This window comes from Cnephaeus nilssonii (assembly GCF_951640355.1).
Source record: "Cnephaeus nilssonii genome assembly, chromosome: 6".
In the NCBI taxonomy this organism is placed as follows: Eukaryota; Metazoa; Chordata; class Mammalia; order Chiroptera; family Vespertilionidae; genus Cnephaeus; species Cnephaeus nilssonii.
Window position 1 is genome coordinate 6,851,747 of NC_137077.1, and position 17,265 is coordinate 6,869,011.

General features: G+C 59.0%; 1 protein-coding gene across 2 annotated transcripts; it reads left to right on the forward strand.

Annotated features, from left to right (window-relative positions):
* The first annotated feature begins 2,517 nt into the window (after window positions 1-2,517).
* On the forward strand, window positions 2,518-16,889 carry MFNG (MFNG O-fucosylpeptide 3-beta-N-acetylglucosaminyltransferase). 2 transcript variants are annotated; one of them, XM_079773574.1, is made up of 8 exons: window positions 2,518-3,158; window positions 7,922-7,970; window positions 8,298-8,400; window positions 9,271-9,499; window positions 12,388-12,473; window positions 12,725-12,890; window positions 14,613-14,698; window positions 15,992-16,889. In XM_079773574.1, exons 1-8 carry the CDS (start codon window positions 2,904-2,906, stop codon window positions 16,056-16,058), a joined length of 1,041 nt encoding a protein of 346 aa, XP_079629700.1. In that variant the 5' UTR covers window positions 2,518-2,903; the 3' UTR covers window positions 16,059-16,889. The 2 variants fall into 2 exon arrangements, with proteins under 2 accessions (XP_079629700.1, XP_079629701.1); XM_079773575.1 differs by having other exon boundaries at window positions 2,530-3,158; window positions 9,271-9,424.
* The last annotated feature ends 376 nt before the right edge of the window (window positions 16,890-17,265 follow it).

Here is a 17,265-nt window from a genome sequence, read left to right on the forward strand (position 1 = left end):
AGCTTGATACCACCTTTCAGGTTCCCTCTTGCCCTTGGGGAGGGTCAGGTTTCACTCCTGACTCATCCCAGAGCCGCCCGCCATCTGTGCTGGCATCACCTTACCCGCCCCCGAGTGACCGGAGAAGGGCCCCACAGATGGGCCACCCCCACAGTTAGCCCGCAGTTGGCCCTGCTTGTGTCTGCTCATCAAAGGAGTGTCCCCTCGGGTGGGGACACTGAAGCCAGCAGAGCGTGGTCTTGGGTTTAAGGGCCTGGCGGCGGAGTCCAGGAGACTGGGAGCAAGCCTTCAGTGTGCAGTCGGGTCCCTGGGAGCTCCTCCGGAGGGAGGTCAGTCACCTCCACTGGGAGAAATCCAGGGAGGCCTGCTGGAGGAGGTGCCACTTGCGTTTGAGGTTCCTTTCTTCAAGAAGCATTTATTGGGCTTGTGTGCCTATGTGCTGTCCTAGGTCCTCCTATGACTGTGTTCTCGGTAACAGTAATGAACTTGGGCTGGCCCCTGGGAGATTTTGGGCCAGTGGGTTACTAGGTGGAGAAAACCTCAAGAACAGAGGCTCAGAGGCAGAAAATGGGTTGAGTTTGGCCACTGGGAAGTGGTAGGAAGTGAGGCTGGGACGTTCAGGGGTGCGGGGCTGCCTGATTCTTAGTGTCCTTTGAGGTCTGGCTCAGACACCATCTCCATGCAGCCTGCTTGATTCTCTCAGCCCTGGGGCTCCTCCTTGGCCATGGCATCCCCTGCCGTGTGGCAGGATGGCGGGCCTCTCGGGGTGGCTGTGGGCTCCTTGGGGGAGGAAACTGGGTCATTCTCATCCGGGTAAATGAACCTCTCCCCTCCTTGCTGTGTGCCTCGTCCTTGGTCTAAGGACCCGTGAGTCTGGGTGAAGAGATAGGAACCTGGTCCCATGTTAGGTGACCTTCCAGGGGTGAAGGAGTCCACTAATCCTTTAATTTTTACCCCGTCTTAGGTTGTCCTCATTTTATAAATGATGAAAGTGAAGTTCAGAGAGGTGAAGTAACTTGCCCCGAGTTACACAGTCAGGATTCGAACCCTGGTCCGTGTGGTAGGAAGCCTGGTGATGCTGGTCTGAGAAGATGAGCTGTGAAGGGGCCTGGCGTGGGGCTAGCCCTTAGTAGGGTGATTCAAAAGGGTTGGTTACAGCCCTGCTGGTGTGGCTCAGTGATTGAGTGTCAACCTGTGAACCAGGAGGTCATGGTTCAATTCCTCGTCCCAGCTCTCCCCTCCTTGCTGGTCCCTGATGCCTGCCAGAGTTTTGCTTTAGTGGTGGGGGTGGGGGGGGGCGGGTCCCTGCCTCACTCCCTTACACTTCCTTTAGGTCTTTACGTAAATGTCACCTTCGCCCTGAGGCCTTCCAAGACCACTTTATTTAAATTGCGGTCCTGCCCTGGCTGATGTGGCTCCGTTGGTTGAATGCCCTCCCTATGCAGGTTGCTGGTTCAGTTTCCAGTCCGGGCACATGCCCAGGTTGTGGGTTCAGTCCCCAGTTGGGGTGCGTGCTGGAGGCAGCCAATCAGTGTTTCTCTCTCACATCAATGTTTCTCTCCCTCTCCCTTCCTTTCTAAAATTCAATAAAAACATATTAAAAAAATAAATGATAAGTAAACCCCAATGCCTTCTCTCCAGCTACTTCCCAGACCCCTTTTCTACTATGTTCTCTCCATAGCACTTCCACCGTCCCACGCCTTTATGTTTTACTCATCTATTGCCTGTCTTCCTCGTGAGACGATCAGGGCAGAGATTTCTTCTTTTATTCGCCGAATCTACAGTGTCTAGGACAGTGCCTGGCACATAGTAGCTCAGTAAATATAGTAAATATTTGTTGATTACACATAAGGAAGTACCACGTGGCTGTGAACTGAGCTGGCTGAGCTGGGCCTGCTATGGCCCAGCCCTACATTAGGACTGGAGAGAGTGTAAAGGAAAACCAATCGTGTTTTTTTTTAGTATTTTTATTAATTTCAGAGAGGAAGGGAGAGGGAGAGATAGAAACAGCAATGATGAGAGAGAATCATTGATTGGCTGCCTCCTGCACGCCCCACACTGGGGGGTCGAGCCTGCAACCTGGCATATGGCCTGACCAAGGATCAAACCATGACCTCCTGGTCCATAAGTCGACGCTCAACCACTGAGCCACACCGCCCGGGCCATTTTAGACCCTTCTGTGAATAGCAATCCTAGTCTGTTGTGAAGACCAAAGGAACTGAGCCAACCACTGTGGGAGCCCTGGGAGTTGGGAGGGGCATCAGGGAAGGCTTCCTGGAGGAGGGAGCCCTTGAGCTGAGCCTTAATATCCAAACAGAATTCAGCCTGGTGGAGGGAACATGGGTGAGGATGCAGGGGATGGGGGAGAGCGTGCAGGAGGAGGAACCTTGGGCACAAGCTGGGAGGCCGGAGAGCAGGGCACCATACAACAATGGGTGTTGAATGAGCTCAGCTGGCAGTCTCTGGGGAGTGGGAAGGCTGGGGCGCCCCTCCCTTCCCCCCTGGCACGGAGGGCTTGTTGTTGCCCCCACCCCCATTGCAGCAGCTGGCAGGAACGGGGCTGTTCCTTCAGCTGCCTCTTTTGCGGCCACCTCTGGGGCTCCCATGGGCCGGCCCCGCCCCTTGGGCTGCGCTGGAGGGAGGGGCGGGGCCAGGAGCCCCAGAGCGGGCGGGCGGGCTACGGTGGGGCGGGTGGCCAGAGCAGGTGGAGGGCTGGTGGAGTAGAGCAGAGGGGCTGCCGTGGCTCGGCCTCTGGGGCCCGAGCACCGGTGCCCAGCTCTCCCCTCCTTGCTGGCCCCCGATGCCTGCCAGACTTTTGACTTTGCCGGAGCCCCTGCCTGACCAGCCGCCCCTCCCCGTCCCGTCGGGATTTGGGGGCCGAGCTGTCTGGGGCCCCAGGGCCAATGCAGTGCCGGCTCCTCCGGGGCCTGGCAGGAGCCCTCCTCACCCTCCTGTGCATGGGGCTCCTCTCCCTTCGCTACCACTTGAGCCAGTCCCCGGAGAGCGTGCAGGAGACCCCCGGGCCGAGCCCGCCGAGCCCGCCGCCCCCGGAGCTGCAGCTGCAGGACGTCTACATCGCAGTCAAGACGACCCGCGCCTTCCACCGCTCTCGCCTGGACCTGCTGCTGGACACGTGGGTCTCCAGGACCAGGGAACAGGTGACACGCCGGTGACTGTGGGCCCCCGGAGTGGCCCCTGGCTGCGGGACTCATGAAGGCTTTTCTGTGGGTTGGGGTCCCTGGCAGCCTTGAGGAGAAGCGGCTCACCCACCTGCCCACTCCCCCTTCTTCCCAGGATCCGGGGGCTCCTGCGGTCCTGGCTGTGCCCTCCTTGGCCCTGGGGTACACTACCCCTCAGGCCCACTGCTCCGTCTCTTTTAGGGGCCAGGCTGGGCTCTTGCCCCAGGCTTCTGGGTCCCTCCTGGGGATCCTCTATTCCCTGGCTGTACCGGTGTAGACTTCACTCCTGCCCAGCCTGTCCCAGCCTGGCACTGGCGGCAGGGGTGGGTGTTGGGCAGCGGGGGCAGAGGCCTCGAAGGGGTCCTGGCTGACATGAGCCTGGCCAGGCTGCCCCAGTGCAGGCCCTGGTGCTGTGAGAACAGGGGTGAGCCCCTGAGGAGGGGACCATCTAAGTGGGGCCTGTCTGGAGAGGGCGGAGTGGGAGGCATCCATGACTCTGGTGCCCAGGGTGTGCCAGGGGAGCGCCCCTGACCCCCGTGCTCATTTCCTGTGGGGGCAGCTTCTGAGGGAGAAGGAGGGGGACGTGCTGTGACTGTGGTGGCTGAGGCAGAGGTCGGGGTAGGGCCGGCCCAGCATGTGGGATTGTGTGTGTGTGTGTGCGTGCATGCGTGTGCACTTACATGTGTGGAGCCAGTGTCGGTGCTAGACAGGCTGACAAGACGCATGTGGGCGACAGGCTCGTGGCTTCTGTTTCCCCCAGAGGCGGCTCTGCAAACGGAGTCCCTTCTGGTTCTTCCCTTTCCCTCAACCATCGCCCTCCTCAAGCAGAGTCAGTGGTTTGGGGTGTTGGGAACCATCTCTGGGGGAGGTGGGGGGGCATATTTACACATGCACACACACACGCGCGCACACACACACACACACGCACGCACGCACATGCTGTCTCCACTTTGGCGGGTGCTCAGGGAAGGAAGTGACTGAGCCTTCGGAGGGGCTTGGGGACTCCTGGGGACCAAGGATGGGGGCAGGTGATGCCTGGAAGAGGCCAGGGCCCCCTGGGGAGAGGATACCCCCCCACCTGCCCTGTCCCAAGTTCCTGGCCCTGATGTCCTAGCACCTTGGATTAACACTTCCCCACGGGCCCCCAGCACCCCAGGCCCTTCCTCCCCACCAAACACACACACAGCTTCTCATCTGGGGGAGATTCTAGTTCTACTGGCGGAAGTCCCTGCGCCTGGCCCTCCCCGCAGACCTTCCTGTTTATGGCGCTGTGTCTGTGTGTGCCCGGGAGCGTGGCCTCACGTGGTCTGCGGCCCCTTCCTGTCTTGTCTGGATCGCCGTGGTGGTGCCCTTGCCCCGGACAAGGAAACTGAGGCCCACGGGGAGGAAGCACTTGCCTGTGTGTCACCCCGAAGGCCTGAGGGGACAGAGCCCAGTGGGACCAGCCCCCACCTCTTGGCCAGGGCCCTGTCTTCTCTGCGGAGACCGGGATCCGGCTGCCTGGTCACCGGGCTGTAGGAAAGGATCCTGGGCCCCCAGCCGGGGTGGCTGGGCCTGGCAGGACCAGGCCGGCAGAGGAGAGGCAAGCAGCCAACCCCTCTGTGTCCCCAATTCAATCCCAGATGCCACCCCGGCAGCCAGGGGGAGAACCCGCTCAGCATTTAAGGGACCGAGAGTCAGAGCCATCACTCAATCTAACCCTCCCAACAACTCCACGTGGGAGCCATTACGGGGTCGGTGGCACCTTCTAGTGTCCCCACAATGTGCCCCCTGGCATGCAGAGGGTTTCGAGCTGAAACACACCCAGGAAGAGGCTCAGACCCGCGCCTTTCGTGCCTAAAGAGACGGGGAGAGAAAAAGCTGGTCCAGGGCAGGAGCCTTAGCACAGCCACCTCGGCGTGACTGAGTGGGACCGACAGGGAGGACGCAAGCCAACAGCTCTTTCCTAGATTCCCCTTCCCCCAGATTCCCCTTCGTGTCCATTATCTCTGGAGGCCCTGCCAGAATCCGTTGAGCAAATGTTTGCTCCTTCTCATCTACCTGTGAATTGCCTGCCTCCCCTTCTTAGTCCAGAAGTCTCCCTATTTCGGGAATTTTCATCCTATGTGAGTTCCCTGTGTGCAGGCATTAAAATGTGATTTTCTCCTGTTAATGTGCTGTTTGAAGGATTGGACCAGCCAGAAGAACTGAAGGGGCGAGAGGAGAGTGTCCCTGGCTGGCGCTATTGACAGTCCCATTTCACAGGCCAGGAAATGAGCCCGGGGAAGCAGGGGTGGGAGACGAATTCACTCAGCTGAACTCCCGCCCTGGCCCCCAGTGCAGGGGCGGAGTCTCGAATCGTGTCTTTCTGGGCAGAGGTGAAAGAGGAAGGAGGCTCACACAGAGGAAGAGGAGGGGGGACAGGGAGACCCACTCCGGCACTGCAGCCTTTGGCTCCTCTCTCTGTGACCTTGGCCAAGGCCCTCCCGCTTTCAGCCCTCAGTTTCCCCATCTGCACAGGACAGGAAGGTCTTGGCACCTCTCTCAGCTCTGCCATCGGGAGCTGGCCTGAGCTGGTTAACTCCAGGGCTGGGCGCCCACCCCAGCTGGTTAAGGGCGCCGGGTGGCAGGTGGGCCTTTGTGGCAGCGGGCTGGGGCTCGTGCGCGGCCTTTGTCCCAGGCAGAAGGGGTGGGCTGGGGGAGGTGCGTTTTGTGACCCCAGAGGAGTCTTTCTCTTCCCCACAGTCCCCTCCAGGGCTGGGGCGGGGCTGGGGGGGAGGGGTGGGTAGCAGCGGGCCCCTCACTTCCCTCCTCTGGAGCAGATGGCCCTCCAGCCCCCCTCCCCCACCTCCCCCCAGTAGGCTGCCTGCCCCTTTGTTTTCCTGCGAGATTTTAGCCTTTGTCCGGGTCCCCTCTTTAAACAAATCAAATGCAACCCTTGCTCAAAGGACACTGCCCACTGCCCTGTGCCACCCTCAGGATTCCCATGTGCCCTGCCCACCCCCCAGGCCCTGCTGTGGGACCCCTCCTTTCCCCTCCCCCCTACCCCCCATTCATTCCCGCTTACTTGCCCATCCACAAACATTCCCTGGCCCATTTGGCTCGGGCTCCAAACTCTAGAAGAGTTCCACTATCTGGTGGCAAAAGTTGGCCAGGGAGCAGGGGGGAACGGCCTGGCTGATTTACTGGCTCCCTCGGGGGTTGTGTTGAAAACAGACATGGGGTTGGGGGCAGGACGGAGCAGGGAGCCCGGGGGAAAGGTGACTGCGGAAAGCAGGCAGGAGGTGACGAGGGAGGGTGGGCTGGACCACAGTGAGGCCTGGGCTGTGAGGCCGGTGGGGAGAAGTTACATTTTGGGCCATTTAAAGGTTAAAGGTTAAGCTGACAGACTGGATTAGGGGGGAGGGTGAGAGAAAGAGAGGAGGCATAGTGACCCCAAGGTGTTGATCTCAGAATGATGGGGAGACCAGGAGAAAGTACAGATCTGGGGAGCTCGAGCTCAGTGTCGAGGCTCTGGGTCTGGGTGCCTTCCCCGGGTGGCCGGGATTTGAGAGTAAGGGAGTGGGCCCGGGCCTGTGGGTTTGATCCCGGCTCCACTTGCCAACTGCCACAGCCTTGGTCCGTCACTTCGGCTCAGATTTGCCATCTGTGAGGGGGACAGACGGAACACCTGTCTCCATGTTTAGTCAGGAACCAGGAGTGTGAAAGCCCCTGGTGGGGGGCTGTCCACCTGGGAGAGCGGCATGGGGGCAGGATGCAGGATTTCTGAGATGCGTGGGGCCCCACGCTCGCACAGGGGTTTTGCGTGGCCGTGAAAGCTGCGGCTGCTCCCTAAGGGATGCCGTAGCCCAGCTTGGGGGTCTTTTCACACAGTCTGCCTCCTGACAGTGTTTAGGGTTGTGTATATGTGACTGGGAAGGAGCCAGGTGGGTCTCTGTTGTGTTTTGTGTGTGACTGACAGGGTCCCTGTGGGTGCTGGTCTGTGAGGGGGCCGAGTGAGTGAGACGCATGGGTTGGTGCACTCAGGGAAGTTGTGTGTCTACAAAAGGTGGCTGTGGAGGGAACCAAAGCTGTGTCACCCTGTGGCTGCTCTTTGGGACCTGGATGTGAAGCTGTTTATGGAGAAACAGACCCAGAGGGGCTTTGCCCCACCCCCTCTCCTGCCTGCCTTCCGATGGGAGCCTGGCTCAATCAATCACCTTAAGAATCGTCACCTTCACAGCTAGCCAGGCACCTCCTGTGTCTCCTTGTTGAGCTGCAGAATTTCCCTGCCAGGTGTGTTCTGCTCTTCCTTAACGACCTGTAAATGGCCCGTTCTCACTTCTGAAATCTAATTCCTCCCCCTTTTCTCCTTTATCCAAAATGTCTTCTATACCCAATGTTGCCCCACTCTATTTGGAACGTTTATGCTTCTGTGGATTCCCCATGCACACGTATTAAAACTCTGATTTTCTCCTATGATTCCCTCTCTGATAGTTTGATTATTCGCCCAGCTAGAAGAACTTAGAAGGTGGGAGGAAAAGTATTACTATTTTTTTTAGCCCCCACAGTTGTGTGTGTGTGTTGCATGGGGGTGTAGCTGAGAAAGTCAGGTTGTCCGAAGGGAGAGTGTGACAGGGCTAGGGGTGTGCCCCTCCCTGAAGGAGTGGAGAGGTCTGCTGTGTGTGTCTACCTGGACGGGGGACCATCGGGCTGCAGGCACCCCTCCCCGCCTCCCACGACCCTTGGCTGAGCCCATCCTGACTCCTCTTTCTTCTTCCTAGACGTTTGTCTTCACTGACAGCCGGGATGAAGGCCTCCAGGAGAGACTGGGTAACGGCCTGGCCTGGGGGGAGGCTGTCCCCTGGCCTGGGAGTCCCCGGGAAACAGGGCTGCCTACTCTTGGCATGTGGGGATTCCCCTTTGCCCCAGAGCAGAGCAAGCTTCTTCCCTGGAAATGGGTGTGGGTGTGGGAGGGGCTGTGCTGGACAAGTCCATCAGCTGTGGGGTCCTGGGCAGGTCAGCCCTCCCTGGCCTCAGTTTCCCCCTGTGTGAAATGGGAGTGGTGGACTGGCCTTGCTCTGCCCTGTCACAGAGCCTGTGTGCAGAGCTGTGGGGAGGAGGCGGGCAGGGGCCTCACACTTGTCCTCCCTTCTCCAGGGCCCCACCTAGTGGTCACCAACTGCTCTGCGGAGCACAGCCACCCAGCCCTGTCCTGCAAGATGGCTGCTGAGTTGGATGCCTTCTTGGCCAGTGGACTGAGGTGAGTGCATCTGGGTCTCTGAGGGCAGGTGTAAGCTTCGCCTGAGGCCACTTCCTGAACGGGGTGTGGCGCCAAAACGGTGACATCGTCTGGGTCCTGTGAAATTCGTCGTGTAAGGCCTCCTGTGGTCGGTCTCTGGGCAGACTGTCTAGGTTCAAATCCTGCCATTCACTGGCTGTGTGACCTGGGGCAAGTGTCTTAACCTTTCTGAGTCTTAGTCCCCACTGGTTAAATGGGCACACCTTCTTCAAGAGCTTACACAGATGCTGCCTGGCACAGAGCCACCCCCACCTTGTAACTCTTTATTGATTGACTAGAGGTCCGGTGCACAAAATTTGTGCACAGGGTGTGTGTGTAGGGTAGGGGGAATGGTGGTGTCCCTCAGCCCGGCCTGTGCCCTCTCACAGTCCAGGAGCCCTGAGATCAATTGCCCACAGAGGGAGGCCCCGCCCACCCACAGCAGTTCCACTGCAGGGTAGCCTGGGCCTCCCTCTTTGGGGCGATCAATCGCAGGGCTCCGTGATCCACCACCCAAAGAGGTAGGCCTTGCCCACCCGGCCAGGGCTCCATGATGGATTGCCCCCGCAGAGGGAGGCCCCGCCCACCCGCCGCAGCCTGCTGGTCGATGGCCTCCCTCTTTGGGGTGATCATGGGGCGATGGCTGGGCCCCCAACCAGTCACATCGCACCCGCCTTGGCTGGCCTGGCGCCAGTGGGTGTCATAGCATGGTCGTCCGGATGGTTGTTCCGCTGTCTGGCCGTTCGGTCGATTTGCCTATCATGCTTTTATTATTATAGATTATGGGGCACAGCAGCTGGCAGCCCTTGGGAAGCCCCCTCCAAGCTCATTGTCCCCCTCCCATCCCCACAGGTGGTTCTGCCATGTGGATGATGACAATTATGTCAATGCAAGGGCGCTGCTGAAGCTGCTAAAGGCCTTTCCACAGATGCTGGATGTCTACATAGGCCGGCCCAGCCTGAACCGGCCCATCCATGCTTCGGAGCCGCAGCCCCACAATCGCACGGTCGGCCCCTCCCTGGCATCTTCGGGCCCTGGCCACCTGGGCCGTGGGGTTTGGGGTGGGGCTGCGGACGAGGCGGTGGGTCTTCTGGGTCTCGCTGTGTGTCGAGCTGGTGGCTTTACCTCTGACCCTCTGTGGAATGGGGAGACTGAGATCATGCCAGGAAGGCAGAGGGACTGTCACACGGTCCGGCCTTGGTCACGGGGGAGCAGTGGCTGGTCCTGGTCACACAGCGAGCGCGGGGATGAGCTGGGCTCCTAGCCACCTGGTGCGTCCTGTGGTTGTACAGGTTGTTAAAATGCGAATACTGCCGGGCCGGCTGGCTAACCGCCCAGGCCTCAGCCCCTGAACGTGCCCCTCCCCTAGGGGACCCCCTCCCTTCAGACTTCACTAACCTGCGCCTGGAGAGTTGACCCCCGACATAACAGGGCCCCCAGCGCCAGCTTCCGCTCCAGGCCGGGGTGGACACTGATGAAGGTTGCCAGGTTTAGAAGACAAATAAACAAAACCAGATACCTGTTAAGTTTGACTTTCAGATGAGCAGAGGATTTTTTAGGTCAGATATGTTGCATGCGTTCCCACCTGCCCCCAGGATGCCACCGGGGGTTCAGTGTGGGGGGCCCGGGCCTCCAGGGCTCCCTCGGCCCCAGGAAAAGGCCAGTTGCTGCTTCTCCGGAGGCAGTGTCCGCAGCGGGCGCTGGGCCCGCACGGGGCTGTCTCCTCCCTCGGTCACCATCTGCCTCATTACGGAAACCAAGAGAGCAAGAAACACAAAACCTTAATTATCAGCAGCTAATCAGCCTCTGAGTCCTAATTAAATCCTCCGGGGCCCCAGGGTGTGTGTGTGAGTCGATTTCAGGTGAGCTGAGATCCCCCAGGCTCCCACACCCCCTCACCCCTGACCTCAGAGGTGGAGAGCTCTGCTCTGGAGCCAGACTCCCTGGGTTCACACACCAGCCCTGCCACCTCTTGGCTTCAGGACCTTGATTGAAGTCTCCTTACCTCTCTGGGCCTCAGTTTTCTCATCTGTGAAACGGGCGGTAATAGTTTCTTCCTCATAGGGTGGTTGAGAGCAAAAAAAAAAAAAAAAAAAAGAGGGAATTAAGTGGCATCTATCCAAGTGCTTGGAATGGGATCTGGTATGTAATAGACACTAGTAAGTGTTAGCAATCGGTACCCAACTCAGCCTTCATCTCTGAGTGGGATCAGCACGCTGCTGGGCACACCCAGGCCCAGTCCCCAACAACGTGCACGAATGCCCTCCTTGGCACACAGCCTACCAGTGGGATGCCAGGACTCTGCCCCAAAGTCTCCTAGCCTGTTCAGAGCCTGGGACCAGCCCGTGTGGGATAGAAAAAAGGGCAAGATCTCTGGCTTGGGGTGAGTCCCAGCTCTGGGACCTCAGGCAAGTGACTTCACTTCTGTGCACCTTGGACACCTCATCTGCGGCATAGCCCTCGGCACAGCCAGAGCTCAGGGTGCGGTGGTTGCATTGTTACTGCTGGTGCTACTGTAATTCTCATCAGTGCATTAAACAAGCATTTATTGGGCACCTCTTGTGTGTTAGGTCCTTAAGAAGCCATTCATCCTGTCTTGTTGAGCCCTGACCTCCCTCTAGGAGGGCAGTGTTTCCAGAAGTCAGCTCATAGAGGTTTTCAGGAGGGTGCTCCGGGCCAGGGGGACCATCGGATTTTAGAACTTAGAGCCAGCGTTGCGCTCACAGGTGACAAATCAGGCCCAGAGAGGGGCAGTGACTTTCTTAAAGTGGGGGAAGCAGGGAACCCAGTATCGGGCTCCCCAACTCCCTGCGGAGGCTTCTTCTCACTGCTGCATCATGGGAGATGCAACCCAATGCAACATGCATCAATGAAGCAACAACTGTGTACATGGGAGGAGGTAACCTTAGGGAGAATTTGCTTGACCAAGGGATGGTACAGCTCAGAGGGTCCAGTGTTTTTCAAAAGCCTTAGAGAAATTCCAGGGTGAATTCACGGGGCCTCGCAGAGGAGCTAGAAGAGGCCTCGGTGATGCTGGGCAGGGGCGGAAAGTGGTGTAAATCCCAAAGAGATGTGATTGGTTCCTGAGGTTGAGATGTCAAGGGGTTTCTGGCCTCAGGGGCTCACAGGCCTGCCGGTTCTCTTTACTCAGTGAGAGGTCTCAGTCTCTCCTTTTGTGGAAATGGCAAGAGCAGCCAGTGTATGTGCCCCCATGTAGGTGGCATCGGGATTATAGCTTGCGAGCCTGGTGAAAACATCTCTTCCTCACAGTTGCATAGAAAGCTCAGGAAAGGATTCTGATTGGTTGGCTGTTAAGTGATGTGCCTGTTGCTGAGCCAATCACCTGGTCAAGAGGTGTGGCCCTGTGGTCATTCCTGCCCACCTCTGTGGCCTAGGGGAGCAGGTGCTGTGTTTGGTAGCCCCTCTCACACCACATGGGGTAAGGTGGAGACATTTCTCTGGGGAAGGGGGGAAGGTGTGCAGGACACACAGATAGCACACCTGCCCTTTTTACCTGGAACCCAACCAATTAACTGGTCGAATTGGTTAGACCCGTGGTCGGCAAACTGCGGCTCGCAAGCCACATGCAGCTCTTTGGCCCCTTGAATGTGGCTCTTCCACAAAATACCACCACCTGGACGAGTCTATTTTGAAGAAGTGGCGTTAGAAGAAGTTTAAGTTTAAAAAATTTGGCTCTCAAAAGAAATTTCAATCGTACTGTTGATATTTGGCTCTGTTGACTAATGAGTTTGCCCACCACTGGGTTAGACCCTTGATTAGCTATGTGACTTTGGGCCTCAGTTTTCTTATCTATAAAAAGGGTATAATAATGTAAGGCTGTAGCAAGACTCAGTGAAGTGTGAATTAAAAAGCTTTGGAGCCATGCTAGATGGTGGTGAGGGGTGGCCTGGCTGTTGCCCTTACCCCCAACCCCCTCACTCCAGGCTCACTCCCCTCCTCTCCCCCTAGAGGCTGGTCCAGTTCTGGTTTGCCACTGGGGGTGCTGGCTTCTGCATCAACCGAAAACTGGCTTTGAAGATGGCCCCATGGGCCAGGTAAGTGGAGACCCCCAGGTGGGTGGGGGAGGGTGGGGGTTGCTGAGAGCAGGTGGCGCTTGGTGTGTGCGCGGGGACTTGGCAGCAGGAAGGTCTTCAGCGACAGCCCAGGCCACACAGTATGCAGGAGGCCGTAGCTAGAGCTGAGCTCTGCTGTGCCAGCTGGTCCCAGGAGAGCCTTCTGGGAGGCAGGGAGGGCTCCAGGTGTTGAGGGTCTAGGCCAGTGGCCACAGCACGGCTCTACCCCTCAGCGGCCCCCGCTTCGTGGACACGTCTGCGCTCATCCGGCTTCCTGACGACTGCACCGTGGGCTACATAATCGAGTGCAAGCTGGGGGGCCACCTGCAGCCCAGCCCCCTCTTCCACTCGCACCTGGAGACCCTGCAGCTGCTGGGGGCTGCCCAGCTCCCGGAGCAGGTGAGCGCCTCAGGGCACGTGGCCGTGGGGGAGGTGCTCATGTTTGGGGCTCTCCCCTATTGACAGGGAAACTGAGGCCCAGGGTGGCAGAGGACCCCTTAAGGGCATCCAGTGACTCTCCACCTTCAGACCTCAAGGGTTGTGATGTGATTGGTTCCTGAACTGGTCCCCAAGTGCCAGCCGGAAGGACCTGCACAGATGAGACGAAGCTTGTCCTTGGGTTCAGATAGCCTTGCTCCCAACCCGCTCCCTCCTGTCCCTCTCTCCTTTCTTCAGTCTGCCATCCTCCCCACGTCCCTCCGAAGGGACCAGCCTGCCCTTCCAGCTGTGCCCTTTGTCAGAGTCCCTTTCTTCGCCAGAGCTTACCTGTCCACTGCTCGCTGCGTTTCCTTCTAACCCAGGTGTTACTGGGAAGGACCGGTCTTCGGTGAGGACGCCGAAGCATGAAGTCAGGCTCGGGGAGGGGTAATGACTACTGAGGTCCCACTGGCTCTGCCTTGCGGGTGCTCTTCTCCAGCTCAGAGGTTCCAGCCCTGTAGGTGGTCCTGGCTGGAGAGCCCCTGGGATCTTCTGCCCAACAGTGCGAGGCAGAGCCCTTTCGGCACAAGTGATAGCAAAGCAACGGGGACTGGATAAACAACGGGACAGTTACGGGCCCGCGCACCTGCGAAGCTGCGGGCTTGGCTTGACTGGCTGGGACTGGCTGGGACTGGCTCTAGGAGTCTGTCCCCTGTTCACCTGCCTTCCCCCACGCTGGCCCGGTTCTCAGGCAGACTCGCCCCTTTGCTGGCCCGTTGGCAGCCCCGGAGGAGGGGAGTGCCTCCTTCCGCCAGATCCCAAGGCTGCGCTCACTGGTCAGACGGCCCGCTTGGGTCATGTGACGCGTCTCCTGTCAGCGCCCAGAGTTAATAGTGTAGGTCACTAGGCCTGGAACTGGGTGTGGGGTTGGTCCCATTAGGACCTCAGGGCCTGAAGCCAGGAAAGGGGGCCAGATTTGAGGCAACCAGAACCAGGGCACCCTAACGGGGTTTCCAGAGCACTCGCTGTGCCGGGCGCCACACTGGGGCCTTATCTTCTTTAACTCCCTGGTTTCTCACAACATGCACATGCGGGTGGTACTAACATTTCCATTCCACAGATGGAGAAACTGAGGCCCGGAGAGCGGAACTAACCATGGCCACGTTAGTACGTGGCAGAGGGGGCTTGGAGCCCTGGTTGGGAGGCCCCTACGCGGACAGTCGATGGCCACTGGCCTTGACAACCTCGGGCTGGGGTCGTTGTCCCAAGCCCCTGCTGCTGCGGAGAACCTGAGGCCCTGGGTGTGGAGGGGGATCTGCTAGGGCCTCACAGTGAGCCTCGGGAACCTCCACCCAGGCACACAGCACACTGGGAAGGTGCCTTCCCTCTTGGGCCTCAGTTTCCCGACCTGTAGACGAGGGAATCGTTGCAGCCTCCTAGTAAGCTGGACTGTTGGGGCTGCGATGGGATTTGGGCCAGAAGGTGCGCTTCACACTTAGAGTGCTGGGCGGCGGGGGGCAAGGGGGGGCCTCTTCAGTGACGCACCCTCCGCTAATGGGGTTTCAGGCGCAGAGGCAGGCTCTCTGTGCCCTCAAAATGCCTTGTGTGCCTTCCTGCTTCCCCCCAATTCTGCCCCCTTGTGGGGTCCCCAGTGGAACACCCCTCAACCCTCCCCCTTCTTCTCTGCTTCTTCTCCCTGCCCAGGTCACCCTCAGCTACGGCGTCTTTGAGGGGAAGCTCAACGTCATTAAGCTGCAGGGCCCGTTCTCCCCCGAGGAGGACCCCTCCAGGTGGGTCTGGGGCTGAAACTGTCGAATGGGAGGAATGGGGGCTGAGCCCAGGCACCCAAAGGTGGGCGAGCCAGGAGGGAGGGGCGTGAGAGAGGCCCTTGGGCTGACAGCACAGAGAGGGGAGTGAAGGGCATGATGTTAGTCCCTGCTCCACCACTGGCTTGCTGTGTGATCTTGGGCAAGTGCCTTGCCCTCTCTGGGCCATAATCTCCCCATTTTGTAACCCCAGGAGGCTGGGTGCTGTGGATCTGGAGGCTCTCCCAGCCCCAGTCCCCTGGAATATGGAAATGTCTTCGCTGAGCAAGGACCTGCTCCCATGGGGGACCTGCAGGCGCCGATGGGGAGTTAGTTGATCTTTGTCGGCTCTTTGTTTCCTTCATTCCCTTCGGTGGCTCTTTTCTGTGGGTAGACGGTTGGAATGGGGGCTAAGATGTCACCCGGGCACCTTCCGGTTCTGCCCCTAAACTGGCCCTAGATTGATTGGGGCTGCTCAGCTCAGCCCCTGACTGCTGTGGAGCAGCTCAGAGCACAGCCTGTGGCACACGGTGGCAGGAGGGACGAGACCTGCTCTAGGAGGTAGAGGAAGACAGTGGGACGAATGTGGGACGAGAGAGGAGGGTGGTGCCAATTCTTCTCCCCGCAAGGCCTTGGGTCTGGACTTTGGATTTATCTGAAGTATGTAACCCATGGGGGGACCAGGCCTCCTGGCCCTGAAGTTCTGCACAGCTGTCTGGTGGGGGGCGTAAGACATAACTATTCCTAGGGCTGAGGGCCAGGGGGTTCCTTCTAATGGGGCGAGCTCCCCATCAGTGGAGGTGTGCAAACTGTGGCTACACCGCCAGGAGGTTTAATAATTGCTGTCAAGTTCTCTAAGCCCGAAGATTCCAGTGTCCACGGGTTTCTGCCTAATGGGGCTGGAGCCGACAGGGACCGGGATATGCAGGGTTAGACGTCCCGGCTCCGCGGAGGAGGCCTCCTCTGGCTGCCCTGGCCTCGGAGGTGTCCCTCAGGCAGCGGTTCCCAGCCGGGGGCCGTTTGCCCCTGAGGACATCTGGCGATGTCTGGAGACATGTTGGAATGCTACGACGTAGGGAGATGCTCACGACATCCAGTGGGCAGAGTCCAGGGGATGCAGCTAAACATCCTACAACGGACGGGACAGCCCCACAATGAAGAATTCGCAGTCCCAAATGGGAATAGTGCCGAGGGGGGAAACCCCACTCCAAACCCTAGGAGCCCACGGGGTAAGGGTCGGAGTGGGGTGACGCTTGTCCGTTTCTGGTCTCTCCGTAGGTTCCGCTCCCTGCATTGTCTCCTCTACCCTGATACTCCCTGGTGCCCACAGCTGGTGGCCCGATGAACCCTGAACTGCTGGGCGGCGGTTGAGCTGAGGCCTCTGGCTGTCCCTCGCCTCCCAAGGCGGCCCTGAGGGCCTGCGGCCAGTGCCCTGGGGAGGGTAGTCCCTGGCAGGGCTTCCGAGAGGTGGGCAAGCCCAGGATTGGATGGTGACTGGTGGTGAGGGCATCCCAGGCTCCGGAGAGGTGGGTTGGCTGGCCCGGGAACCGGGTGATGTCAGAGAGGCCCCAGGGGCTGGGCTCCCACGGGCCCTGGATGGCTGCATTGAACAGGGCCGGGGCCGTTGAGCTGGCCTGGGGCTCAGGAGTCTTAAACCTCAACAAAATTACACAGGCTTCTGGGTGGGGTGTGGCCCCAGCCCCAGCTCTGGTCTCTCAGTCACTCCCAGGGGTCAAGCCCTGGGCCCGCCACTCACTCCTGGATCCCTGGGCCTGATCCGCACCACTGGGCGCCCCGGAGGCAAGGTGGCCGGTGCAAGGTCTGTGGCAGGTGCTGTTGGTGCTGCAAGTCTCCAGCTCCTTGCTCCCACCCCTTGCTAACAGACCCCGGTTTTGTTTGGAGGATCAGCCTGCCCGGATCTGATGATGGATCATCTGGGGTCCCAGCCAAGCTTGAAGAGCCTTTTGCTCCCTCTCTCAGCTCCCCGTGCTGTTGGCGCTTCCATGAGCCCAGCTCTGCTACAGTCAGAGCTCTGCCCCTCCGTGTGAACTGAGCAAAGCCAAGGGGGAGGCACCGGGGGGAGTGTTGCAGCCCCGCACGCCCTCCTCCTGCTGTGAATGTGGGTGAGATGTCTGGCTCTGGGCAGCCCCTGGTTCTGTTAGAAATTAAACCCCTGTTTGTTCACGTCTCTCTTGGCCCAGTTTTTTTTTTTTTAAATATATTTTATTGATTTTTTTACAGAGAGGAAGGGCGAGGGATAGAGAGTTAGAAACATCGATGAGAGAGAAACATCGATCAGCTGCCTCCTGCACACCCCCTACTGGGGATGTGCCTGCAACCAAGGTACATGCCCTTGACCGGAATCGAACCTGGGACCCTTCAGTCCCCAGGCCGACGCTCTATCCACTGAGCCAAACCGGTTTCGGCTTGGCCCAGTTTTTTGTTACACGCAGTTGAAATGTTCCTGGTGGGGCCGGGTCTTTGATCTGCCTGTCACAGTGGTGTTGATTTGGGTCCCGAGCTATCCATCCTTGCTCGGCCCTCGCTGTGTC

What these genes read in the sequence shown, in the direction of transcription:
- MFNG (XM_079773574.1), top strand. Translation starts at nt 2,904, where the DNA reads ATGCAGTGCCGGCTCCTCCGGGGCCTGGCAGGAGCCCTCCTCACCCTC. An exon ending in TTCTTGGCCAGTGGACTGAG is followed by an intron (nt 8,401 to 9,270) that starts GTGAGTGCATCT and finishes CCATCCCCACAG; the next exon opens with GTGGTTCTGCCATGTGGATG. An exon ending in CTGCCCAGCTCCCGGAGCAG is followed by an intron (nt 12,891 to 14,612) that starts GTGAGCGCCTCA and finishes CTCCCTGCCCAG; the next exon opens with GTCACCCTCAGCTACGGCGT.